Genomic DNA, 26,352 nt, shown 5'->3' with positions numbered 1-26,352 from the left:
GCTTTTAGAAATAGAATTAAATTTTAGTGGAATGAATATCAAAAAGTCTTGTGGGACCCAATCTCATATAGGGGATATTTGTTACAAAAATTGGGGACAGGGCGGGGGAAAGGGCAAGTTTAACCCCCGTTTTAATTTTAGGGGAGGAGGGGGGGGGGGGGGAAGGGGGTAGGCAGTCTCGTCCCAAACCATCATGGGGGCCCCGTTAATTTTATGTGTGTGTGTATATATATATATATATATATATATATATATATATATATATATATATATATATAATTTAACAAAAAATCATGTTTTTAAGTTGTTAGTATAATGTTTTTGAAATTTGATATGTAACGTCCTAAAAATACCGAGTAAAAAATTCATTTTAAATAAGTCAAAATCATCCAATCATTGTTCCAAAAGACGATCAGAGTCAAAGTATTCTCCAAATATCAGAGTAATTCGTAAACATTTAGTGCGGAATAAATCTCCAGAGGATGTAGTGCGATCAAGCGGGACCCTTCATTTTGAAACCAGAAGTACCTGAAACATTTTAAACATAAATCGTAAGCACAAAGCTTGGTGAGTTTTCCAAAATACCTCATACCATACATACATATCAGCTTGTATCTGTATGAGTTTATTTCACCCCCAAGTCTATTTCAACTCAATAGATATTTTCCAACCATACGAGTCTATTTCATCCTCGATTTTGTTTCAACTCAATACGTGTTTTTCAACATAACGGGTCTATTTCACCCCCGATTCTGTTTCAAATCAATATGTGTTTTTCAACCGAACGGGTCTATTTCACCCTATCTCTATTTGACTTCACATACATATAACATACATGCACATCAACAAGAGTCACAAAGACAACAAGTACATAATAAACGAGTCTATTTCAATATTGGGTCTATTTCACCCACATACATAAGCATACAGTCATATCAGCCATAGTCACAAAGACTGATAGCTTCCTACATACACAATCTAATGGTTCGGCATTGGTGCCTTCGACCCACGAGTACAGTGAAGATACTCACATGTACTGCTCAACAGAAACCCAACAGCTACCTCAGCACCACAACAACCAACCTAAGCTTCCTAAAACTAAACCGAGACCAACCCTTGGTAAAATACTCAATTATACACAAGTTTGACCAAAAGTCAAACATGTCAAAAAGTCAACAGTCAAAGCTAAGGTCAAAATTGCCAACAACAACCCTCCATGTTGTGGCTTTCATTAGCCACGTCATGGGCACAAAATGCCAAAATAGTTGTTGATTCCCCAGTCGCCACACCATAGCAACCTAAGGCCACATCGTGGGGACTAGTCTAAACAACTCAAACGAGCTTAATCCATTTTCTTCTGATTTCAAGAGCTCTAAAGCTCATATATGATAATTTCCAAGGTCTTAATGGATAAATTTTTTAAGTCTTTCCATTAGGAAGATCTAAACCAACAAGATTTAGACTTTAAGTCTCAAAGGGACCAGACATACATCTTTCTTACCTTAAGCCATTATGTCAAAGTCTCCAACCTCTAGATCCAGATCAACCTGATGTTTGGATGGATAAAGCTTCAAACTTTATCCATAATAATGTCCCAAGTTTCGAAGATCTAAACTTTAATACATCAAAATGTGATAATGTGCCCCCTTGGGGTAAGACAAGAGTCATGACTAGCCACGCCAAATATATCACCAGACGGGTTGCACGACTGAGACCTTCCTAGCCGCGGTTGCCCTAGGAAAGCCTCGCGCCCACAGACGTCTAGTCAACACATGACACCCGTGCAGGAGCTATAAAATATATGTTTCCGAGAATAATAATGGGAAATGATTCGATGAGATGGATATATTAGGTTACATAATATTAGATAGACAATTTGAAATTTCTTATAAATTAAAAAAACAACGAAGTTGTTGTTATTTTATGTTCGATGGATGCATATTATACCAAAAAATATACAATACATCAGAATGTCATATTTTATGGTAAACATAACATTAAACAACCAATATTTCCATTTCCTCAACTTATTTAACGACTAAGGGTCAAAGTCAACAATGAAAGTATGTATGTTACAATGAGAAATGATCAAATTATCATTAAATTTTAGTTTAAGACATATTCGTAAATTATGGTAAAATAATGAGACTTTAATGAAACTAGGTAAGTAATAAAACCGGTAAATCGGGAAAAATGGGATCGGTAAACCGGGAAAAATTGAATCAAATCATCATTTTTTTTACCGATAATTCATGTTTTTTCGTAAACAAATTTTAATTTTAATTTTTTTTCGTAAATTAAGTAAAAACATATAATTTCTTTAAAGATTTTCCTATATTTTTTTACCTAAAAAAGAAAAAGAAAAAGCTAAATATCAACGGATTAACGAACAAAAGCAGAATCCGTATCCTTCTCCTTCCCTCTCACACAGCAAAGAGTGAAGAAGATGAGGGTCTTCCTCTGTAATTCATTGTCTTCTTCCCTCTTTCCACCACCCCCAACGCCCACTGTTCGCCGCCCTCAAAAACCCCTTCTAGCCACTCCTCAAAACCCGTCTTTCATCCGTTCATTAACTGGAGCCGCGCTCTCTTTCAACCTCCTCTTCTTCTCGCCTCTCTCTCCATTTCCTCCACCTTCAATCGCTTCGGATTTTACTTCTTCAGGTTCTCAATTGGAATGTCGCGAAGAAGATCAGCGAATTGAAGAGGAGAGAAGGCTCGAAAGGGCTCCTGAATTGGTCACAAATGAAGAGATTGTGAAGGAGGCTTGGCAGATTGTTAACGATAGCTTTCTTGACACTGGTCGAAATCGATGGTCACCTGAGGCTTGGCTTGTATGTATCTTATCCCTCTCTTTCACTTACTCAACGTGTCTTCGTGTTTATTTGAAAAATCTCTTTATTGTTATGTTTCTCTTATAGCAAAAGAAGGAAGACATTATTGGGACATCGCTCCAAACAAGATCTAAAGCTCACGATGTCATCCGCAGGATGTTATCTACCTTAGGCGACCCTTATACACGTTTTCTATCTCCTTCAGAGGTATTTGATATTTCATTCTCACAAACCTTCTTCTTCGCTTTCTATTAGATTACTCATTTTGCATAAACAATCCACCGATGGCTTGTATAATTGTTGTTTTCACTTACAAACGTTTCCAGTGTCTTATTCCATGGCATTTGTTCCTTTCCTCAATCTTCAAAGTTCTCAAAGATGGCAAGGTATGACATGTCTGGAATCGGAGTCAACCTCAGGGAAATTCCAGATGAAAACGGTGAAGTAAAACTCAAGGTTTTAGGGCTCATTTTAGATGGCCCTGCCCATGCCGCTGGCGTCAGACAAGGAGATGAACTATTATCTGTCAATGGAGTAAACTTAAAGGGCAAATCAGCATTTGAAGCTTTATCAATCTTGCAAGGTCCAAGTGACACATCTGTAAACATCACGGTAAGTAAGTAAACTCATGCATTATTCTACTATATCATATACTGTTTGTGATAAATGTTTATGATTTTTAGGTCAAACATGGAAATTGTGGTCCAATACAATCTGTAGATGTCCAGAGGCAACTTGTTGCCAAAACCCCTGTTTTTTATCGATTGGAACAAATGGATAATGGCAAGACTTCAGTTGGATACATGCGTCTGAAAGAGTTTAACGCACTTGCTAGAAAGGATTTGGTGACAGGTAAATCAACAATCAACAATGAACAGATAGATTCAATTTTCACCTTTTTTTTTTTGTTATTGTTGAGTAACTAACTTGAAGGAGAAATATCGACAGCAATGAAGAGACTTCAAGGGATGGGTGCCTCATTCTTCATTCTTGATCTTAGAGATAATCTTGGTGGATTAGTACAGGTAAACTTGCATAAATCTAATCAATTTTTTGTTTGTAAATGCTCTGATTGTATTGTTAAGGGAATTTCTTCTTTCAGGAGGGGATTGAAATTGCTAAATTGTTTCTAAATGAAGGGGAGACAGTAATATATACCGCTGGAAGAGAAACTCAGAATGTAAAAAGTATAGTAGCTGAAACAGCGCCTCTTATTACAACTCCTGTCATTGTAAGTTTTACCAACTTTAATAAACATTATTTATAAATCTGGAATTCTTGATTTATGTTCTTTTATTGCAGGTTTTGGTGAACAAAAATACTGCTAGTGCAAGTGAAATAGTGAGCTCTAATATTACCATATTATGTGTTTTCATTAAAGTAGTGATAAGAGTCTAATGAGTGATAGTTTGAATAGGTTGCTACTGCACTTCATGACAACTGTAGAGCCATTCTTGTTGGTGAAAAGACGTATGGAAAGGTCTGTATAACATTGTCATCAATTAAAAAAATGTTATTGTGGGTTTTTTTTTTTATTCATTAGTTAATGCGGATAACATTCTTGATTATTATTGTAGGGTTTGATTCAGTCTGTATTTGAACTTCATGATGGATCAGGGGTGGTGGTGACTGTTGGGAAATATGTCTCACCAAATCATTTGGACATAAATGGAAATGGAATTGATCCTGATTATAAAAAGTTACCAGGTATCTATCTATTTATCTGTTTATCTTATTAGCCAGACCTTTTTAACATTTACTCTTGCGATTTTCTTTCATTTAAGCTGTTTTGTTTTTGCAGCATGGAATGAAGTGGTTGAGCGTTTATCCAAGTGCCAAAAGCAACAATCTAAAGAGACTTGAATTATTTGGCCAAATGCGACATATAAATTTAGAAATATATGTGTATATATATGTGTGTGTATTTATTTGTGAAAAGGTTAATTTTACGCCGTATCCTCAAGAAACACCTTTTATAGGATGAGAATGTGGAAGTTATGCAATTTATGGAAGTTTGAAAGAATTTGGATGAAAGTGACTAAACTTTTATGCTGTATATAAAGTTAGAAGGTAGTCGAACCTTTTTCATCATTCTCTTATTTCCTATATTTGGAAAGAAACATGGCTCTGAGTGATGTGCTAGTTAAGCAAGTTATAATAAAATCGGATGGAGATGTTTTCCATGACTTATTTGGAAACAGACCATACCATATATCTGAAATGACACCCGATTTCATAAAAGGTGTTGATCTGCATCATGGTGAATGGGGTATTGTTGGATCCATTTCTGTGTGGAATTTTACACATGGTAAGCTTAATTCTTTACACCTTTGGAAATATATATATATATATATATATATATATATATATATATATATATATATATATATATATATATATATATATATATAAACCTTATATTTTTCATATTCTAAACTGTAAGTATTTGTATTTTGTAATGTAATTTGCACTTACGTGGCAGACGTGAAGGAAAAAGTGGCTAAAGAGGTAATCGAAGAAATTGACAAAGAGAAAAAGTTAGTGCGTTATAAGGTGATAGGGGGTGATATATTGGAGGCTTACAAAAGCTTCTTAGTTACAATTCATGTGGACACCAAGGGAGAAGAGAACGTTGTGACGTGGACTTTCCACTATGAGAAGCTTAATGAGAGTGTTGATGATCCTAATAGTTTGATGGATTTATGCCTTCGTATCACCAAAGATATTGAGAACCATCACCTCGCCAAATCAAACTAAATCTTAAATGATTATTTATATAGTTTTAAGAATAAACGTCACTTGGCCATCTATGTTTATATGTTGTTAAAACGTATGATGATGCTCTATGATTGCTTGACGTCCATGTGGAATTGTTTGTTTCATTGGTAATTTACTCAACTAAGAATAATATTTGTAATATTGATGTGTAATTATATTTTTATTGTTAGTTCCATGTCTTCTATCATATACTTTATGTATTGATAGAATTTATAATGATGTTATGATTTAATATTCAACTAGGAAAAGGCCTAGTATGTTGCATGGGTTATTCTTTTTAGAAAAAAAAAAAAAAAAATGGTAGAAGAATATGATAGACGAGAATTACAAAGAATAAAGAAAATTGATTGAGTTTAACAATTTTTTAGAAAACATGTGACAAAAGTGAATGTTAAAAGTTCGAGTTGATAATAGAAGAAAAAAAAAGTATTAAATAGAATAATGTTGAAAAATAGGAGACAAAATTGTAAATGGATTAAAGAAACGGAACACATATGAGAAAAGTCACAACTCAATATTTTTAGAAAAAAAATAATAATAATAAATGATGAAATAGTACGGCAGGCGAAAATGATAAAGAATAAAGAAAAAATTGTTTTAGTAGCAAAATTATAAAAAAGTAAAAATAAAGTGATAAAATTAAAATAAAGAATAGAAGAATACGGTACACAAAAATGATAAAGAATAAAGAATAAAGAAAAAGAATTACAAATAAATAAAAGTGAAAGTTTAATGATAAAAATATAAAAAAATAAAAATAAAGTGAGAAAATTATAAAGATGAAAAGTTTGTTTAAACTTTAGTGGTAAAATTATAAAAAAGTATAAATAAAATGGTAAAATGATTTTAAAAAAAAAAAGCATATCCTTTAATATATATATATATATAATTGTACAAATGACATAAATGTAAGGCACCTTGTTGTTTTAGTCTATTAACAATTTTTATTTATATGAATTTTAAAAATAAAGAAGTAAACACTTAATCTACTTTGTTTATGTTATTATGGATGTAATACGAGTATCCAAAGCTAAGAGTGTAAGATAATGGATTGTTTGATTAATAATGAAGGTTAAACCTCATATAAATAGGGATACAAAAGGGACATAACCTAAACCTTAAGTGCCTTGAACTTAAACCCTAAACAGTAACATACCAACACCCCCCCCCCCCCCCCACACACACAGAGTTTGATCAAGAGAAGATGATTAAATTTGGAAAAAAAAAACATAAAACATAAAATATAGATGAAGATAAAAGGCATAAGAGGGAGGCTGACGGAGATCAAGAAGTGGACGCATCGGCGATAACAATGACGACGACAACGGTGGCGACTAGATCTTGAGGCAACGACAGTGGCGACGACTTTAGTGGTTAGAACTAGATGCAACAATGATGAGGAAGAGTTGAACAAATCCGACACTGTCAGACGTCAGAGAAGGCAACAGAGACTACGACTGTTGTTTATATGAGATAAGTTTTCTATAGGAGGAGAAGATCTAGAATTGAGATGAGACAAAATGGATGGGGAGGATACTTTTGGCGATTACTAGAGAAGGTCGTCAAAGATGGAGGGCGATGGCTGCGGGTTGTGGTCATCAATAAGGTTTTAACCTAGAGCTTTGATACTATGTAAGATAATGAATTGCTTAAATAATAATGATGGTTAAACCTCATATAAATAAGGGATATAAAAATAGCATAACCTAAACTCTAAACACATAAATGCTAACATAATCGTTTATCCTTCTCTATCCACCAATAAATAGGTTTAGGATATGAACAATTTTGAAGAACAAAAAGTATTTCTTCACCATATTGAAAGGTAATAGTTAATATAATGATGCTAGTTGGATATGGGTCTGTTTCTCATGATAGTAAGCATGCAAAAAACATTGAGTTTCTAAATGTAAGACTAGTTTGTTTTTTACATGGAGAAGTGAGCATCATAAAAACTCATAACACTTTGAACCAGAAGTAGGCGTTTTGAAAGAAAAGGAAAACAAAGTTTAAAGATAGAAATGGGGATGTTTGTGAGGGTGACTATTGGCAATTTAAATATATTACTTTCTCATATCCTAACTTTTTTTCCTCATATCCCAAACACACATGCCATCCAACCAAAACACAAACACACCTACACATAAAAACCCTTTTCGTCTAAACACAACGCCTATAGGGTGCGGGAAATACGATCAACATTTTATTATTTCCAAAATTGTGCTTTCACAAGCTTACTGCAAGGTTCTATGCAACTAACATTTCAAGTTTTTAATAAAATCCCTTGCAACAAAACCCAATTCAACAACCACCAGTTCAACAATACCTATTTCAACAACCACCTTATCAATAACGACCATTTAACAAACCTTTCAACCAAATTTATCCTAACAACCACCCATTCAATCATCCTCAAAGGGAAACCATATAGGAAACCCAACGATCCAAAGAACCAAATAATAAAAGGAATGAAAAAACAATCACAATACCAAAAGATCCTAAAAATTAGACCCAAGACGAAATTGGGTAACCATCTCCAAGGATGAATGTCAGAGGAACAACCAAAGTGCCACTAGTAAAGTTACCAAAAAAATAATTATCGCCTTTTTCATTACATATTCATATCAATATAACACGAAAAATACTTTTAGATCATATCAATATATAATAATTTTAATTTTACTTTGTTTTCTAACTTATATGAAAAGATACATTGTACATTATATAAATTATAAAATAGTAAACATTTCAGTTTATTGATTGAGTATTCACATCAATATAACGCGAATATCATGCAAAAAACATCATAACCTAGTATCATTTCAATACACATCCCAATAACGTTACCTAAAAACATAACAATTTATCACATTCTTCAACACATATCCTAATAACGTTACCAAAAAAAACATAACTTAAAATCTTTGGATACATCCTAATCGAAGATACCAAAAAATTACAAATCCAAAATATCAATCAATATCTAATAAACATCCCAATTGATAATATTGCTCTTCCAAAATGTATTCGACCCAATCCTCTCTATCACCTTCTTCAGTTCCCCCAAAAAATTATATGTTAATGGGACCACTTTTTATCTTGGTCAAAGCATAAAAAATATATATATATATATATATATATATATATATATATATATATATATATATATATATATATATATATATATATATATACACATGTGAATTGTAATCATGTTTCTCATAATGCAATATACACAACATGTGAATTATATATATATATAATTATATATATATATATATATATATATATATATATATATATATATATATATACACATGTGAATTGTAATCATGTTTCTCATAATGCAATATACACAACATTCCAATTTGTTTGTCTTGGTATCATAGCATAGTTGCTGCTAACCCTAGCTGCCGCCAAACCTTCTCTGGTCTTCATCTTCTTTATTTGCTAACAATGGCATTAATTGCTGCTTTCACAACTGCTGAGAAAACCTCTCATAATTCCTATAAGTTTGGTTTTACTCTCTCTCCAACAGGCTAAGGCTTTTGGAAAACAATGATTCATCCTAATATTGTCACAAACAACCTAATTGGTTATGTTGATGGTACCGTCTCTTTCTTATCACCACTGATTGAACAAGCAACATCATCAAACAAAGATGCTCCCATAAAACCCCATTCGAACCGTAACTATGCGATATGGGTCACCAATGATGCTCACGTAAGAATGCTAATCATCTCTATAATTTTAGAGGCTGCTTTTCCTCATATTCAAGGTACTACTACATCTCATGACGTTTGGTTATCCTTAGAACGTGAATACACTCTACATACATCTTACAGTGAATATACCCTAAAAACACAATTGCTAAAGATTCAGATGAATGGGGACGAAACATCTCTGCATATCTCAATCGGGCGAAAGGGTATGTTGATACTTTGGCTAATATTGGCGAATCTTTTAAATAAAAAAAATAATACCATGCTTGTGATTGCATGTCTTCGTAATGACTATAATGGTTTGAAATATACTCTCCTTGCTCGACATGTTCCCACAACATTCAATGATTTGCATGGACTTCTTTCAGATCATGATTACATGATAAAACAATCAGTTCATGTTATCCCAACACCACAGGTTGTTCATGTTGTTGCCATAGGAACATCTCATCAACCACTTATGTTGTAAATAAAGTTTCCAGTTCATGCATTTGTCAACTGCAAATCAATAGTCCACTGTGAAAAAGAATTCTATGATATCTTCAGGGGAAATCTGATTATGGGATTCTCATCAAACATGACTCAGGGTCTATTCTTCATGCCTATACTGACTCCTATGACTCATCTTTGCATGCTTTCTTGGATGCAGGGTGGGTTGGTAGTCTCGATGACCGTCGATCCACAGGGGGGATATGTCATCTATCTTTGAAACAATCTTATCTTGTGGTCAGCTCAAAAACAACAAACTATATCTCGATTATCAATAGAATCCGAGTACAAAGCTTTAGCTGACACTGTTACTGAACTCACCTGGCTTGAAGCTATTTTTAGATAGCTAAAGGTTCTAATGGAATCAATTCTGATTTTATCGTGTGACAACTTGGGTGCCACATATTTATCACCTAATCTTGTCTTTCATGCCCGTACAAAACATGTTGAGGTTGATTTTCACTTTGTCAGAGAAAAAGTTGTTGGAGGGAAACTCTCTGTTCAGTTTATTTCCACTCATGATCAGATGGTAGACATCTTTACAAAGCCTTTATCTTCTTAATGATTTGTTGATTTACGTTCCAAGTTGCAGGTCGTTACCCAACCGTAGCTTGCGGGGGAATATTAGACAATTTATAATATATATATATATATATACACACACACACACACACAATCCGTTTACCCGCGCCAAGCGACGGGTGTGACAATGATGGTTGAATGCTGAAAGATAAATTAAACCCTAGAAATGGAAACGTCAGCGATATATATCCAAGATTTGTGAACACAAATTGCGAGATTTGGGGAAATACGGAGATAAGGATTGAACCAGATCAAAATAGCCTAAGAATAGGGGATAAGAGATTTGACCTTTTCAACTGTTTACCATATGTACTCTACTCTTTTTGTAATGCATAAATTGATTGTACAAATGCATTGTATGTTTGTACGACTTAAAATTCAGCATTTGACCAAAAATGTTTTATAAGGTAATTAAGATATATATATATATGTATGTATGCATGTATGTATGTATGTATGTATATATATATATAGTAATCGTGTTTCTCATAATACAATATATACAACATTACAATCTGTTTGTCTAACACTCACTTCAGATCACCCGTAATTATCTCCTGTAACTACTTCAATTCGAGTTTCTCAAAGAATGATCACGAAGAAAGCTTTATCAACCTGCATGTTTACCTACACAACCTTAGGCTGACCAACCATCATACTGACACGAACATCAAAACTGATGTCATAAATCGTTTCCAACTATGTTTCATGGCTATTGGATGTGTGGTAAAAAAAAAATTGTTCCATACTTTTATTGTTTCTTTAAAATTGATAACATTTCTACACCTATAACTAATTGTTTTATTTTTCCAAAAAAATATAGCTCCATGCATTCATAGGTTGATTGTTACATATCATCTTTGTTGGTAGTGTCCGTCTAAGAGGGGACTACCTAAAGACAATGTTCATAGCAATTGCTATAGACGGGAACAACCAGACCCTCTCTATAGCATCTGGTAAGGGTGTGGCAAATAATGTCGACTCTTGTACCTGGTACCTGATGAGGTTGAAGGAATCTCCCGGAAAGGATATGGAAGTATCGTTCATAACCAATACGGACGATGTCATTAGTTCTTGCATACGTCAGGTATTCCATAATTCTTATCATGGGTATTGTTATAAGAGTGTGTTCATGTATTTGCGAACAATAACTAGTGGAAACAGACAGTTGGAACATTTGTTCTTCACTACATGCAAATCATATACTATGTATGATTTTCAACAAACATTTTATCAGCTAATCCATGATGCACGTGAGGTGTTTGCCAACATTGGTCATGCAAAAACATATAAGACCTTATTTCCCTAACATCCATTGGGATGTAATGAACATTGATATTCCATAATTATTTGTTGGTGTTATTGGTTAATCAACACAATGTACCGATAATAATGCTTACTGAGGCAATTCGTGACTACATTCAATGAATTTTTGTTAAGTGCAGTTTTATGGGAGATAAAATACTGTAAAATATTGAATTATTTTTTATTTGTACAATAACCGTAAATGATAATATTTACTTTTCAGGGAGGTTGACTAACGTACTCACCCCGTATGCATAGACGATGCTTCAGAGGAGGATGCAAAAGTATGTTCGGTGTAAAACAACAAAGATCCCGCCCGAGATCCCATCTCCGTTCGCTTCCAGTATTTATTAAGTTTTTAATTTAAAAACAACTTGTGTTGTAAATTTGAACCGCCATACATGTTCATGTGGGAAATGGTGCAGTCTGGGTATAGCGTGCGATCATGTTATTACATTATCACATTATTCAAACATCACATAATTAGATGATATGGTTCATATCGATTATTGGGCTGATGTGTTTCAAACTACTTACCAATCACAAAATGTGCACCTTCTTCCCCCTTTCATCTTAATGGGAAATAACATACCCATTGATGATCGTTTTAATACCTATGTAATCACATTTAATTATGTTTGTAATCGATTTGGAGTAACTAATGAAAATTATTATTGCAATCGTATTTATTACATATTACAAAGACAACAAAACATAATCTAGAAATACCATAACCTTGTTAAACCTACAAATAACAAAATACATAATTTAAATAAGATCCAAAGCATGTTTGTATGGAAAATCAATCCCATTTTTTATGATTGTATTTCCCCATTGCTAGCTGCAAACTCACTTACCCGTCTTCATCAAGTAATTCGTTGTCGGTCTTGTGATAAAATTTGATAAACGTCTTCACCTTTGGACATTTGTCTAGAAACTTAATCTTCAACCCTTCTTCAGTTCGATACGCTAGAAACATATAACTCATAGTGAAACATATCTTACAATCGGACCTAATGTGACCTGCACATGACATATGGCAAACCGATGACAACCATATCATCCATAATGTTTATCCAAGCCTCAACAAGTGCAACCTCTTATTGTTTAGTCCACGGCTGCCATTCCAGATTTCTAAAGGTTCTTCAATTCCATTCTCTTATTTATAGTATTACATTATGGATTACATGTCATTATGGAATTCCATTCCGGATGAACACTCCAAATGTCGTATAAATCATTCATGTCTATTCAAATTGTTGGAATCCTAAATCGAGTAGGACTTGGAGACCAACCTAGTTTTTAGGAAATCATAAACAAGTCGGTTTCTAGTTTCCTAATTGTGATCTAATTCTACAAGTCGGTAGTTTTAGGAGTATATATATGTATAGAGGCATGATATTATGCAAAAAAACATAATTGTTTTTTTTTTTTTGAGTTATTTTCCAATTAATCAAAGAGGTGTTTGATTAAACTGTTTTTGGAATTTTGTTTTACAAACTTGAATTGGTATTAGAGCCAAGGAATCAAAGGTTGTGAGATCGATTTTATTACCTGTTGACAAGCTAGGTCAAGATGTCGGATGGTGAAGATGGTGCACAACCTCCTCCGGTGAGAGTGAAGGAGATTGGGTCAACCATTGTAGCGTGTCCGATGCTTACACCAACAAATTACACCGTTTGGTCCCTGCGTATGAAGGTGGTGCTTAGAATTCACAAGGCTTGGATAGTGAGCGATCCAGGAACAGACAATAATGATGAGAGATTACCTTGCAATAGGATTGTTGTATCAGGCAATCCCGGAGGATCTAATCATGCAAATCGGAGATGTGGAATCTACCAAGGAACACTGGGAAGCGATTAAGGCGAGATATGTAGGTGTTGATCGTGTGAGAGAAGCTCGATTGCAAACCCTGAACGCTGAATTCGATCGGCTGAAGATGATGGAGTCGGAAACCATCGACACATATGTTGGAAAGTTGTCCGGTATCGCCTCGAAATCAGCAGTTTTAGGAGAGGTTATTGATGAATCGAAGTTGGTAAAGAAGTTTCTCAAAACCTTGCCTCGATCGAAGTTTATACACATGGTCGCCTCTTTGGAACAGGTGCTCGATCTAAAACCTGTTGGCTTTGAAGATGTAGTGGGACGACTCAAGGCTTATGAAGAAAGGATAAAAGAAGAGGAGGACGACGGAGGGAGTCAGGTGAGAGTTATGCTCACAAAATCGGCGTTGTTTGGAGGTGGTGGATCATCGGGCCATCAACGAGAGGGAAGAAGGATAGGGAACTGGATGGGGAATTATGGGTCGAGTGGATCTAACCAGGGAACCGGGTCAAATTATGGGTCAACTAGATCAGGTCCAAATGAGTTTAAAAGAAAACATGGCCGAGGTGGGGAGCCGAATTCTAATTCATATTGCAAAAATTGTAACTGTTGTTGTGACAAGAGTCGGAAAAATAGGGAAGAAGACCAATCTAAGGTGATTTGTTTTCGGTGTGACAAACCGGGTCACTTTGCTTCTGAATGTCCGAAACGACTCCAAAAATTACAAGAAGGTGATTTTTCGGAACGTGACAACAACAACGAATCCATTAAAAAAAACGAAACGAGGTTGAAGATATCTCTAGAAGGACTTATAGATTCGGGGGTGGTTGTTGGAATCCTAAGTCGAGTAGGACTTGGAGACCAACCTAGTTTTTAGGAAATCATAAACAAGTCGGTTTCTAGTTTTCTAATTGTGATCTAATTCTACAAGTCGGTAGTTTTAAGAGTATATATATATATATATATATATATATATATATATATATATATATATATATATATATATATATATATATATATATATATATATATATCGAGGCATGATATTATGCAGAAAAACATAATTGTTTTTGAGTTATTTTTCCAATTAATCAAAGAGGTGTTTGATTAAACTGTTTTTGCAATTTTGTTTTACAAACTTGACAAATCAATCATAAATGTCATAGATTCCTGACTCACGGATTCACAAAAACATATTTTGGATACACATTTCGGATACAAATTTCGGAAACCACATTCTAGACATAACATTTCGGACACACATTCACCCTCTTAATATGCAACTATCATACATCGTAAATGTAGAAAAACCTTGAAAACGAGTTCATCTGAGTTTTGTGTTTGACATTGTGAAGAAGAATATTGATATGTTTGTTCATATATTAACCTGTTTCCGGAAGCCCTAGATTTCCCACTCCCGGATAAAATGTTTGATGACATCTTCCAAGTTATTGTAACACCCGCAAATTTGGGTTAGTCAATTAAGATATAATAAGCGTTAAAATGATTTTATTGATAGAAGATTATCTAGGATAAATAATCTTAACCAAAGTAGTAGTTACGATCAACATGTATAATCTATTTGACGTAATAAAGAAAAAATTATATTAATATGATGTGTTTCATGATTATTATGATATAATAAAATAAGAAAAATCATTCGAATCGTGCGTAACTCGTAAAAATATATATATATATATATAGAAAGTACACGTCTTCCTGATCCTGAAAATATAAATTTCATAGAAATTTGACTTCGTATGAACTAAATATGATTTTTTATAAGATATAAAAGTCAGTCGCGCACAATGAATGTATAACGTAAAAAGTTACGAAGAGAATAATTGACTTTTAGCGAAAACCTCCAAAAAGAAAATCATAGTACTATTTAAAATACGAATTTTGAGTAAAAGAATGCAAAAAACGGAGTCCGTACGAGAGAGTTATGATTTTAACAAAATCATTTAATTTTATAAAAATATGGACAAAATAATAAAGTCAAAATTAGCTGACTGAGTCTAAACGAAAGTTGTAGATCTCGTCGATAGCTACGTGTGGATATAAAGAACGTCAAAAACGAAGTTCGTATGAACGTGTTATAATTTATACTAGCATATTTTCGTATTAAAATAAAGTATAAATCATATATATATATATATATATATATATATATATATATATATATATATATATATATATATATATATATATATATATATATATATATCATTAGAAAGGTATTGACGATGCGGTTGTTATAAGGCTAGTGTTGAGTACTTTCGATATTATTTTAGTACAAATATCGTTAAATCTATTTAAAATAGTGTTATAAATGGATGTTTAGTCATTTAAGTAACTATAAAGGGTGATTTTTGAAAACCCAATTACTATAAATAAGAGCCTCCAGGTTCTCATATTTGCTGCACCATTCTCTTGATTCAAAAGTCATTTTTTTCTTATCCCCCGAACATTTCGGTTCCTCGTGATTCAACTTCTCTTTCTATAGTTCTGCTCCTGTAAAACCTGACTCCTAACTAAACCCCATTGTAAGTAAGTTATGCTTACCCCATTTTAAGTATAACTTATGTTTAAGTTCACGAATTTATTATTATTTTTCTTAATTACTTCACAAATAAATATTGTCTGATATATATCTTCAAAATATATTTCATGTTTTCATTTAAAACAACGATTATAGTTTTATATAAATACAAAAATATATATCTTAATTAATAATTTATTTACAATAATTAATTAGTAATTATAAGTTTTTTTTATAAATATTTAATTTATTTTATAACCGTGGTTTCACGGATTATAACCTTGTTTCTTAATATTTTATTATTTAACAATGGTGGATACAATATTATCTGCTGTATTACACGATTTAGCAAAATGACAGAATATTTGACCCAAAAATATAGACGACGAAGGTAGCGTGCGGCCCATAAACCCTTCTTTTCCCTCCGACCGCCATCCGTTTCAAAATTCCCCCACACTTTTATCGTCCCAAAAAGCAATCTCGTAAGCACAACTCAGAGGACTTACTTTACACCCTACGATCTATCCACCGGCGATGAGATTTTTCGGCAGAGGCTCTTCCGATGACTCGTCGCCGAAATCTCCGGCTACGGCATCTCCTTCAACTCCTAATTTTCCTTCATCCAGCGCCGTACCCTCCGGCCAAGCGAGAGCTATCCGCCTTGTCTACTGTGACGAGAAAGGGAAGTTCCAGATGGATCCGGAAGCTGTCTCTGTTCTTCAGCTCGTCAAAGAACCCGTTGGCGTTGTTTCGGTCTGCGGTCGTGCTCGACAGGGAAAGAGTTTTATCTTGAATCAGGTAATTTTGGGGTTTTGGCAGGAAAGACTTAGGGTTTGTAAAATTTGTTTCTATTTTTAGGTGGAGAAATTGTTTTACTCAGGTACAATGCTTATAGATTGCTCAAATTTAGGATGTTCGGGGAAGTTCTTAAAATGTAGCATGATTTACCTGCGGCTTTGTGCACAATTGAATTAGTAATTCTGAATCTCTAGGGTTTTAGCTTTTAGGTAGAATCAACATCGTGGAATGACTATCAGTTACATATATTGGCTGGACTGCTCCCAGTTTAGGTTGTCACACATGCTGTAGAATTCATTATATCTATTCTGATAAAAACCTGCAATAACTTATGACATTTTTTAGTTATAATTAGTTGCAAATCAGTGATGTGTAATTGCTTTGATTTCTAGTTTTTCTCCAGTTTGGTGTTTTTTACTATTTCATCTTGTGTTTTTTTTGAAAGAGACTATTTCATCTTGTGGGTGAGTGGACTCGATGGTTGATTGCCTTTGTTCTAACAGTTTGTTTATATATTGTTGTAGCTTCTTGGTAGGAGTAGTGGATTTCAAGTGGCATCAACTCATCGCCCATGTACAAAAGGCCTTTGGCTATGGAGTACACCTATAAAGAGAACTGCTCTTGATGGAACTGAATACAGCTTGTTACTCTTAGATAGCGAAGGAATTGATGCCTACGATCAAACGGTTGGCTTTACTTCTTTCAAAATCAGTTCATCTTTTGAAATTCATTTAAATATAACAAAAACACTTCTTTTTTTACTAATTTCCCCATAATCTTATGTAAATTTCTTCCCTTTCATGGTCCATTATACAGGGGACATACAGCACACAGATCTTCTCTCTAGCTGTCCTCTTATCAAGCATGTTCATATACAACCAAATGGGAGGTATTGATGAGGCTGCACTTGATCGCCTCTCTCTTGTAACAGAAATGACTAAACATATTCGTGTAAGAGCCTCTGGTGGAAAGACTACAGCTTCTGAGCTTGGACAATTCTCCCCAATCTTTGTCTGGCTTTTAAGGGTAACAACATAATCTTGCTTGTTAACAATTACAGCAAATGTTGTTGTTATCCTTTTTTTTTTACTACAAAGTTTTCAAATTACAGGACTTTTATTTGGACTTAGCTGAGGATAATAGGAAAATAACACCTCGTGATTACCTAGAGCTTGCTTTGAGGCCTGTTAATGGTGCTGTTAGAGATATTGCTGCCAAGAATGAGGTTAGTTACTTAGTTACACATTAAAACTCAAACTCACTATCACCCATGTTGTGCATAACTTTTTACTAATTAACAATTTATAATTGCTAGATTCGTGAATCCATTCGAGCTCTTTTCCCTGATAGAGAATGCTTCACTCTTGTTAGACCTGTGAACAATGAGAATGAGCTCCAACGACTTGACCAGATTCCGGTAAGTGATTGTTTTGATGAACTTAAATATTATTATTAATACAATAAAACGTGTTAATAGGTTGTCATTTGTTTTATGTATTAATTCGATTTTGTTTTGTGATTGGTAGTTGGGTGACATGAGACCAGAGTTCAAAGCAGGACTTGATGCTTTAACAAGGTTTGTTTTTGAGAGGACTAGGCCCAAGCAAATGGGGTCCACAGTTATGACTGGACCTATTTTTGCACGCATCACTCAGTCTTTTCTAGATGCTCTTAATAATGGTGCAGTGCCTACAATAACCTCCTCATGGCAGGTTAGTTTTTTATAAAAAAAGTATTTTTTATTCTTTATTGAGTTTTCCTAAACTATTTTCAATTTACAGGGTGTTGAAGAAGCAGAGTGTGAAAGGGCATATGAGTCAGCTACAGATCTTTATGTGTCAATCTTTGATCGTACAAAGCCACCTGAGGAAGTATGATTCATTATTTTCTTTTATTTATTTTTTTATATAAACCAGTGGACAAGTGTTTATAAAATCTTCCCTCGTAGGCTGCAATGAGAGAAGCACATGAAGAGGCTGTTCAAAAGGCAATGGCCAATTTTAATGCCATTGCAGTGGGATCTGGTTCTGCTAGACAAAAATACGAAAAACGTTTTCATACGTTTTTGAAAAAGGCTTTTGAGGTAGTTTTCTTGTGCTTTGCCTCCTTTTTAAGATTTAACAGTTAAGTTTCTTGTTTAACCCCTCCTGTTTTTGTTTTTATTTGTTATATTAAACTCTTGCAGGATCATAAAAGGAATGCCTTTAGAGAGGCTTACTTGCAATGCACAACTGTCATACAGAACATGGAAAAAGAACTAAGAAAAACCTGTCAGTCTCCTTCCACAAAATTAGACGATGTTTTGAAGGTATCGAAGTGTTATTATAATATCAATTAATTTCTAAATAGTGATTATTGTTGTTGAAAATTGAAGTGGCTGCTGTTTGTCATATAGGTTCTTGATCGGCTTTTATCAAAATATGAATCAACCTGTCATGGTCCAGAAAAATGGCAGAAACTAACTTCATTCTTACGCCAAAGGTTTGTCAAATCCAGTTTGTTATCTATCTATATTTATATATAGTAGTATATTCTAAGTAGTAACATTTTATTTTTGTTCTAGTTTGGAAGGCCCAATTCTTGATTTAGTAAAGAAACAAATCGATCAAATCACCTCTGAAAAAAGCTCCCTCAACCTAAAATGCCGTTCAATCGAAGACAAAATGGAACTCCTCACTAAACAATTAGAAGCAAGCGAAAACTACAAATCCGATTACTTAAAGCGCTATGAGGACGCCATAAACGACAAAAACAAACTGACACAAGATTACATGAGCCGAATAACAAATCTCCAAAAAAACTCAAGCTCATTAGATGAAAGATGTTCCACTCTCTCAAAAACAATCGAATCCACAAAACACGAATCCATGGAATGGAAACGAAAATACGAAGCTTCGTTATCAAAACAAAAATCCACAGAAAATCAAGCCGCCTCAGAAGTTGCAAATCTGAAAGCAAGAAGCAATGCAGCTGAAGTACGATTAGCTGCTGCCCGAGAACAAACCATGTCTGCCCAAGAAGAGGCCGAGGAGTGGAAACGTAAATACGACATTGCTGTCAGGGAAGCTAAAGCCGCACTTGAAAAGGCTGCTGCTGTTCAAGACCGGTCAAACAAACAAACTCAACAACGCGAAGATGTTCTCAGAGCAGAATTCTCCGGTACTATGGCCAATAAGGTAAAAAAAACGTTTTCACAATTCTTTATTCAATATGATACCTTTCTTTATCTTATAATAATACCAATCAACTTTGCTTTGAATATTTATTTCTATAGGAAGCTGAATTGAAAGATAGGGCATCAAAGCTTGAACATGCTGAGCAGTGTGTCACTACTTTAAGCTTGCAACTGAAGGTAAGATAAATATTTTATATACTTTTTTTGACTTAATGTTTTGGCTTGCTTTTTATAAAGTATATTGCTGTTTCTGTAGACGGCAGAGTCGAAGATAAAGAATTATGATTTGGAAATATCTTCGTTGAAAAGCCAAATGAAGGAGTTAGGAGAGAGGTTGGAAGGTGCAAACGCAAGAGCTCAATCATATGAACGAGAAGCGCAGATTTTAGAACAAGAAAAGATTCATCTAGAACAAAAATACCGGTCAGAGTTTGAGCGGTTTGAAGAAGTCCAAGAAAGATGTAAAAACGCGGAAAAGGAAACGAAACGGGCAACCCAGCTAGCCGACACTGCCCGGGCAGAAGCCGTAACTGCCCAAAAAGAAAAAAACGAAATCCAAAAACTAGCAGGCGAACGACTGACCGAAATTGCAAGATCCGAAAGACGTATTGAAAATCTCGAGAGACAAACGAAAGATTTAGCGGATGAGCTGGAAAGCTTCCGGTCTGCTGAGCTGGACGCGGTGTCCAAAGTGGCAATGTTGGAAGCGAGAGTCGGGGAAAGGGAGAAAGAGATCGAGAAGCTTCTGGAATCAAACAACGAACAACGAGCTAGTACTGTACAAGTCCTGGAAGCGCTTCTGGAAACGGAACGGGCAGCTCGGGCAGAAGCGAATAACCGGGCGGAAGCGCTTTCGGTTCAGCTTCAAGCAACTCAAGGGAAACTCGATTTGCTCCAACAACAAATGACTACTGTCCGCCTTAACGAATCCGCGTTAGATGGCAGGTTAAAAACCGCTTCACATGGGAAACGTGTGAGGGTTGAGGACACTTTGGATTCTGTTCAAGAAATGGATGTTGATGATGGTAATGGTGATGGGCAAGGTCATGGGGGTAAAAGAGTAAATAAGAGGTCTAGGAGTACGACTAGCCCGCTGAAATTTGCTTCTACAGAAGATGGTGGGTCTGTCTTTAAAGGCGATGAAGATCATACAAAGTTTACAATTTCCAAACTGAAACAAGAGCTTACCAAACATAACTTTGGTGCTGAGCTGCTACAGTTGAAGAATCCTAATAAGAAAGACCTGGTGGCTCTTTATGAAAAATGCATTCTCAATCGGTAAAAGGTACCTTGTTTTTTTTTTTTTACGTATAGCGAGTGTAGAGAAGTTAGGAGGAGATAGGGTGTGATTTGCCACTTTTACTACACAGATTGTATCATGTCGTTTTACTGATGTGGTATAATTTTGTAGACAGTAAACTTGCTTTGTAATTGGATTTTTTTTTTGTTTGTTTGCTTGTTTGTGTGTTGGTTTGGGTTGTATTGTAGGATATGTGAAATATTTTGGTTACTGGCATGTTAATTATTACTAACAAACTCTTTGATGCTCTCTTTCTCTCCCTTTGCTTTTCGTTATTTGATACTAGTTGTTTCATAATGATATGTATGATTTGCGTCACGTGTGATTGGATGAATATATTGGTATGTAATAAAATTAAAATTGATAAAAATGAGTTGACCTTAAATTATTAGGTTTGGTTAGACTCTCCAACCCCAACTTTACCTCAAGGCTGAAATGCGGCCGGCTTGGGGTTAGGACTTACTAGTACCATATAATTAGTTTTTTGGTCCAAAATCTTCACATTGATCTTAAATGAAACATGGTTGGAGATGCACACGAAAACTAGATCCATGGTATAGTTCCTATCCGACCCAAATTTGTTTATAACCGGTTCTTAGTAGTGCAACCATAAGTTTTGATACGGACCACAAACATTGTTAAGATATATTTTATGTAGTTATCCTATCCTGAGCATTAAAAAATATGGTATAATATTTTAAGTTTGGGGTACAATAACATAGAACATATATATATATATATATATATATATATATATATATATATATATATATATATATATATATATATATATATATATATACAATTTTTTTGGGGATGTTGAGCTTCGTCACTACCGGTTTTAAACAAAACCGGATCGGATAATCTAATAGACAAAATTCAAACTCATTCAACATTTCGGATGCAAAAACATATTTACCTCAAGATCCTAAACAAGTTCTGCTTTCTACACGTTAAAAAATTGCAGCTTTTAATTTTTTTTCTCGAATTGTTGGAATAATGCAAAAAACAGCTAGTTGGACTTTATTTTCTCTCTTTTGCGACTTTAATGACCCTTTTAACACAAATATATACTGCATGTTAGTTTTCAACATACACACAAAAACACTTCTATCTGGTTTGTTAAGGGTGTGTTTGGCACATAACATTTGTGATCTTCTAGCTTTTAGCGTTTGACAAAACACTCCGTTTTGAATAACAGACTTTTAGCGTTTAGTTTAAACCAAACACCGGCTACACGCTACCTGCTACCAGCTAGTTTTTCCGAGCATACCCTAAAACTCTTCAAAAACGAGTTCAATAAATTCTACCGTTGGCAGCCGAAACTCGGACTTAATTTTGGTGAAAGTCTTATCACCAATCGAAATAAGGAAGCGTAAGAGCGTTTGATTTGTGTTAAATGTCCAACAATAAAGAAAAAGCTCGATGCAAAATGTGAAACTTAATTATGTGAAAAGAAAATATTAGTACTTTGCGAACTCCTGCAAATAAAACTTGTCCGATTTTAAAAGGTCAAGCCGATTCGGATCAACCGAATGCTACTCATGACGAAGTGATCTTTATTTACAACAACGACGTGATCCGAGAAAGCTTTTGCAAGTTCCTGATTCAACATTTTTTTTCATTGTCAGGTAACAATCATGTTTTGAAGTGATACATATTTTATGTACTAAGTAATAAACCAACTAGACTAACTAATACGCAATAGGTAATGTACCTAATCGAGTAGCATGATAGTTTAGGTAATGAGGGTATCGAACACAGGGTACAAAAATATCATCTAAATACTACTAAATGTTAACTGATTCAAACAACTAATTAAAAGAGGCTGGGAGGGGTCTAGTTTTTCAAGTGTAGAAACTCAAAACTATTATTACTAAGATCAATTAAACTAACCAATAATTCAAATTAAGAATTAAGACAAGATATTAAAGAGACTTCTGTTTAGATTCGATTCACAATACTCATATGGTTGATTTCTTGCATAAGTGCAATGGATTATGTTGATTGTTGCTTACCAATTCCTAAGTTGACTAAACTTTATGGTCAAAAAGATAATCCTTTAGTAAAGCTAATTCATTCATATATTGATGAAATGAACAAACAAATAAGATTTAATTCGAGTTATGTTAGACTTGAACTATGACTGACATTAATGGGTAATAACATCAATTTAATACACGAATGGTCATCAGATACTAGCTTCCATATTAACTTACCTATTCTTCTATTTAACCTTAGGTTTATGATAAAAAAACTAGTCTTACAACTTTGATGCTCACAAATTTATAAGATTCAAGTTTACTAAATAAGAATGGTCATCCAATTTAGAAAAACTCAACAATAAACAGAAGAGATAGTTATCATTAACACAAAAGGATCTTTAACAAGTTATCATAACAAATAAGCAACTAGCAACAATTCAAAATCCAATAAATCAACACATAGTCATAGTGATCATCTATTCAAAACAGAAGTTAGGGTTTTTAGCCCATGTTTATGGAAACAAACTCTTAAAAGCGAAGTTCAAAATGTAAATCATAGTGAATACCAAAGTAAATAAGTTTTAAGAAGTAAAATTTCCTAAAATATCTTCAAAAGCTAACCCTTAATCGAAACCTAAGCTTCCTCTATGTTCCAGCACTTCTGTGATCTCCAAAAGTCGACAAAAACTCCAGACATTCGTTAGGTTTGAGAGAATAATTGCAATATTTATAATTTCCCGAATATGGCCCACCACGTCGTGGTTGACCGCCACCACGACATGGTATTCATCAAAAATACATAATCGACAAATCACTATTCCATTAGGATTTCCTACATCACCACGTCGTGTTGAGGCAACCACGACGTGGTCTTCTAGTTCTAAGACTTATTTGATTTTTATCCCTTTTCCCGCTTCCAGCTCCGAAATAGCTTCCTTTTGATCCGAGCATGTCTTCGATGCTACAAAACATATTTTAAGCACATTAAGTAACTTTTGTTCTATAATGAGTATAAATGTAGCAAAAAATATTGGAATAATGCATGAAATATATAACTATATATGCACATATTGGGTAACTTATTGCAAAGTGGTGTGGGTTGACGCTTCTTGTGGTACCCTCGATCAAGGAAAGAGTTTCATGGGTTGATGATTGTCATCTCCCGATTGCTAAAAATCGACATTTGGAGGTGATTTTTTAACATTATTTTGGTTTATTTGGTGTCTTCATAACTCCTTACTCTTTGGGAATTTGCAGGTCAAGAAGAGTTCCATTTTTATAGTAAAGTGATCAATTCTTTTTCTTGGTTAAATAATCGATCTTCCAAATCCGTTGCAGTTTGGAATGCTTATCTTAGATTCCATTGTAATTTTTTTCTTCAATATTCTAGTAACTTACTAGAATATTTAATATATGACGATGCAAATATTCTAAAAAAAAGAGTAGGGATTGTCTTTCAATCACTTTGACAACCATATTCTAGTGGCGAATCCTAAGAGGGGTCAAGGGGCCAAGGCCCCCCGATTTTTAGGTTAATACCTTATATATCCATAGTATTTTATAAAATAAATTCAACAATCACTATATTTGTTAACTTGCCCCCGGTTTGAGCTTAATATGTAATACAGGTTAGTAAATTTTATTAAAAACAGATAAAATCATCCGAAAATCAATGATCAATCATAAAAAAATCATTAATAAAAATAACTAATAACATCACATCATTGATTAAATAATAAATAGATGAACTGTATGAACTAATTAAGCTAAGAAATCTCTTAAACTCTACAAAATAAAATAAAAAATGTAATAAAATGTACAAAACTCTTAACTCAATATTTGAGTTTATGAAAACAATAAAGATCCAGAAATTTCGAAACTGGAAAACATCCAAATCGCACCAGAATAACGTCGTCGTCGCCATCAATTGTATCTCCCCCACCTGTCGCCACTCGTTGGACCACTGCGACTCTGTTACAAGATTAAGGTTTGCGGTTTTGAACCCATTTTGGTGGTTCTTAGGGGTAAAGTTGGAAACTTTACCCTTCTTGAGGTCATTTCCGTTAAGATCTGGGTTGAGAAGCCCTTAGTTTCGAAAAGGTCGACTTAATGAATTAAGATGCTAGATTTCTCGCGAACTCGGCGAGTTCATAGGTGAACTCGGCGAGTTGAGGGGGGGGGGGGTTGCTCAATCTTTGCAGTCTAATGAAGCAACTCGATGAGTTGAAGGACAACTTGGCGTGTTGGGTCAACTTTGGTCGTTGACTTTAACTTTTGGCTTATGTGTAACATCCGGATTCCCAGGTATATTATTCTAATATTTTATTTTTGGAATTTGTGAAGGAACTCGACGAGTTGATGCTTAGACTCGCCGAGTAGGGTCGCGGATTATCATCCGGGTTCGCGTCTGGACTCGACGAGTCCACGCTGTTTAATGAAACCCTAATCCCTCGGGTTTGGAGCCTATTTAAGAGCACTCTTAGTCCCCCATTGCGGCTACCAGTCCCTTGAGAGAACCGTAAGTGAGCTAAATCGTTTGAGAGGAAGGAGAAGCCATATTTGATCTTTCTATCTTTGGTTTAGCAAGAAGAAGGTGATCAAGAGCAAGAGGAGACTGAAGGAGGTGTGATTCTAGTGGTTTCAGAGTCCAGATACTTCAACTTGAGGTAATTATTCGGACCTTCTTCAGTTTTGGTATTGATTCTTAGAGTTAGGGTTTTCTAACCTCTTTTGAGGATGGTTATGTGGAACAATTGGCCCCTTCTCGAGTTTATGCTTTGGATCTGGACTCAAAGAGGTCCAGAGACCTTAACCCTTGGAGCTTTATGAATTATCTTGGGAGTTATGAGCTTAGAATGTCATTTTTGGGGCTAAATTGTTGGATTAGTGTCTAAGTCCATAACTATTTTGGTATGTACTTGACCCGATGGTGCATGACCCTTTTGGGTTGCCTTCACCAAAGCAACTTGATTAGAGAAATAAATAGAGAGAGAGAGAGGTTATTATGATTTATTAATAT

At 34.4% G+C, this 26,352-nt stretch overlaps 3 protein-coding genes across 4 annotated transcripts; all 3 read left to right on the top strand.

Moving 5' to 3' along the window:
• The first annotated feature begins 2,392 nt into the window (after positions 1–2,392).
• LOC145041533 (Peptidase S41 family protein) lies at positions 2,393–4,867 on the top strand. Of its 2 annotated transcripts, none has more exons than XM_078989649.1 (10): positions 2,393–2,833; positions 2,921–3,040; positions 3,203–3,445; positions 3,517–3,685; positions 3,782–3,858; positions 3,936–4,064; positions 4,136–4,174; positions 4,251–4,313; positions 4,411–4,540; positions 4,635–4,867. In XM_078989649.1, exons 1-10 carry the CDS (start codon positions 2,447–2,449, stop codon positions 4,694–4,696), a joined length of 1,419 nt encoding a protein of 472 aa, XP_078845775.1. In that variant the 5' UTR covers positions 2,393–2,446; the 3' UTR covers positions 4,697–4,867. The 2 variants fall into 2 exon arrangements, with proteins under 2 accessions (XP_078845775.1, XP_078845774.1); XM_078989648.1 differs by having other exon boundaries at positions 4,618–4,867.
• Positions 4,868–4,949: 82 nt separating this feature from the next.
• Positions 4,950–5,786, top strand: LOC145041534 (kirola-like). Its single transcript, XM_078989650.1, has 2 exons — positions 4,950–5,141; positions 5,316–5,786. The coding sequence occupies exons 1-2, from the start codon at positions 4,955–4,957 to the stop codon at positions 5,588–5,590; spliced, it is 462 nt and encodes a 153-aa protein (XP_078845776.1). The 5' UTR covers positions 4,950–4,954; the 3' UTR covers positions 5,591–5,786.
• A 10,680-nt stretch (positions 5,787–16,466) lies between these two features.
• LOC145041532 (uncharacterized) lies at positions 16,467–21,597 on the top strand. Its single transcript, XM_078989646.1, has 13 exons — positions 16,467–16,873; positions 17,398–17,559; positions 17,690–17,899; positions 17,985–18,098; positions 18,189–18,290; positions 18,400–18,585; positions 18,655–18,744; positions 18,822–18,956; positions 19,059–19,181; positions 19,269–19,354; positions 19,437–20,049; positions 20,148–20,225; positions 20,305–21,597. Exons 1-13 carry the CDS (start codon positions 16,610–16,612, stop codon positions 21,328–21,330), a joined length of 3,189 nt encoding a protein of 1,062 aa, XP_078845772.1. The 5' UTR covers positions 16,467–16,609; the 3' UTR covers positions 21,331–21,597.
• Positions 21,598–26,352: the final 4,755 nt, after the last annotated feature.

The sequence above is a fragment of the Lactuca saligna genome, chromosome 4 (genome assembly GCF_052625555.1).
Source record: "Lactuca saligna cultivar CGN05327 chromosome 4, ASM5262555v1, whole genome shotgun sequence".
NCBI classification, from domain to species: Eukaryota; Viridiplantae; Streptophyta; class Magnoliopsida; order Asterales; family Asteraceae; genus Lactuca; species Lactuca saligna.
The sequence above is the reverse complement of the archived record's forward strand: the minus strand, read 5'-3'. Positions and strand labels throughout refer to the sequence as shown.

Excerpts from the sequence above, each read along its gene's own strand:
- LOC145041533 (XM_078989648.1), top strand. The coding sequence starts at position 2,447 with ATGAGGGTCTTCCTCTGTAATTCATTGTCTTCTTCCCTCTTTCCACCA. Across the intron at positions 2,834-2,920 it reads GGTCACCTGAGGCTTGGCTT|CAAAAGAAGGAAGACATTAT; the intron begins GTATGTATCTTA and ends TTTCTCTTATAG. Across the intron at positions 4,175-4,250 it reads CTGCTAGTGCAAGTGAAATA|GTTGCTACTGCACTTCATGA; the intron begins GTGAGCTCTAAT and ends TAGTTTGAATAG.
- LOC145041534 (XM_078989650.1), top strand. The coding sequence starts at position 4,955 with ATGGCTCTGAGTGATGTGCTAGTTAAGCAAGTTATAATAAAATCGGAT. Across the intron at positions 5,142-5,315 it reads TGTGTGGAATTTTACACATG|ACGTGAAGGAAAAAGTGGCT; the intron begins GTAAGCTTAATT and ends CTTACGTGGCAG.
- LOC145041532 (XM_078989646.1), top strand. The coding sequence starts at position 16,610 with ATGAGATTTTTCGGCAGAGGCTCTTCCGATGACTCGTCGCCGAAATCT. Across the intron at positions 18,099-18,188 it reads ATATTGCTGCCAAGAATGAG|ATTCGTGAATCCATTCGAGC; the intron begins GTTAGTTACTTA and ends TATAATTGCTAG. Across the intron at positions 18,745-18,821 it reads GTACAAAGCCACCTGAGGAA|GCTGCAATGAGAGAAGCACA; the intron begins GTATGATTCATT and ends CTTCCCTCGTAG.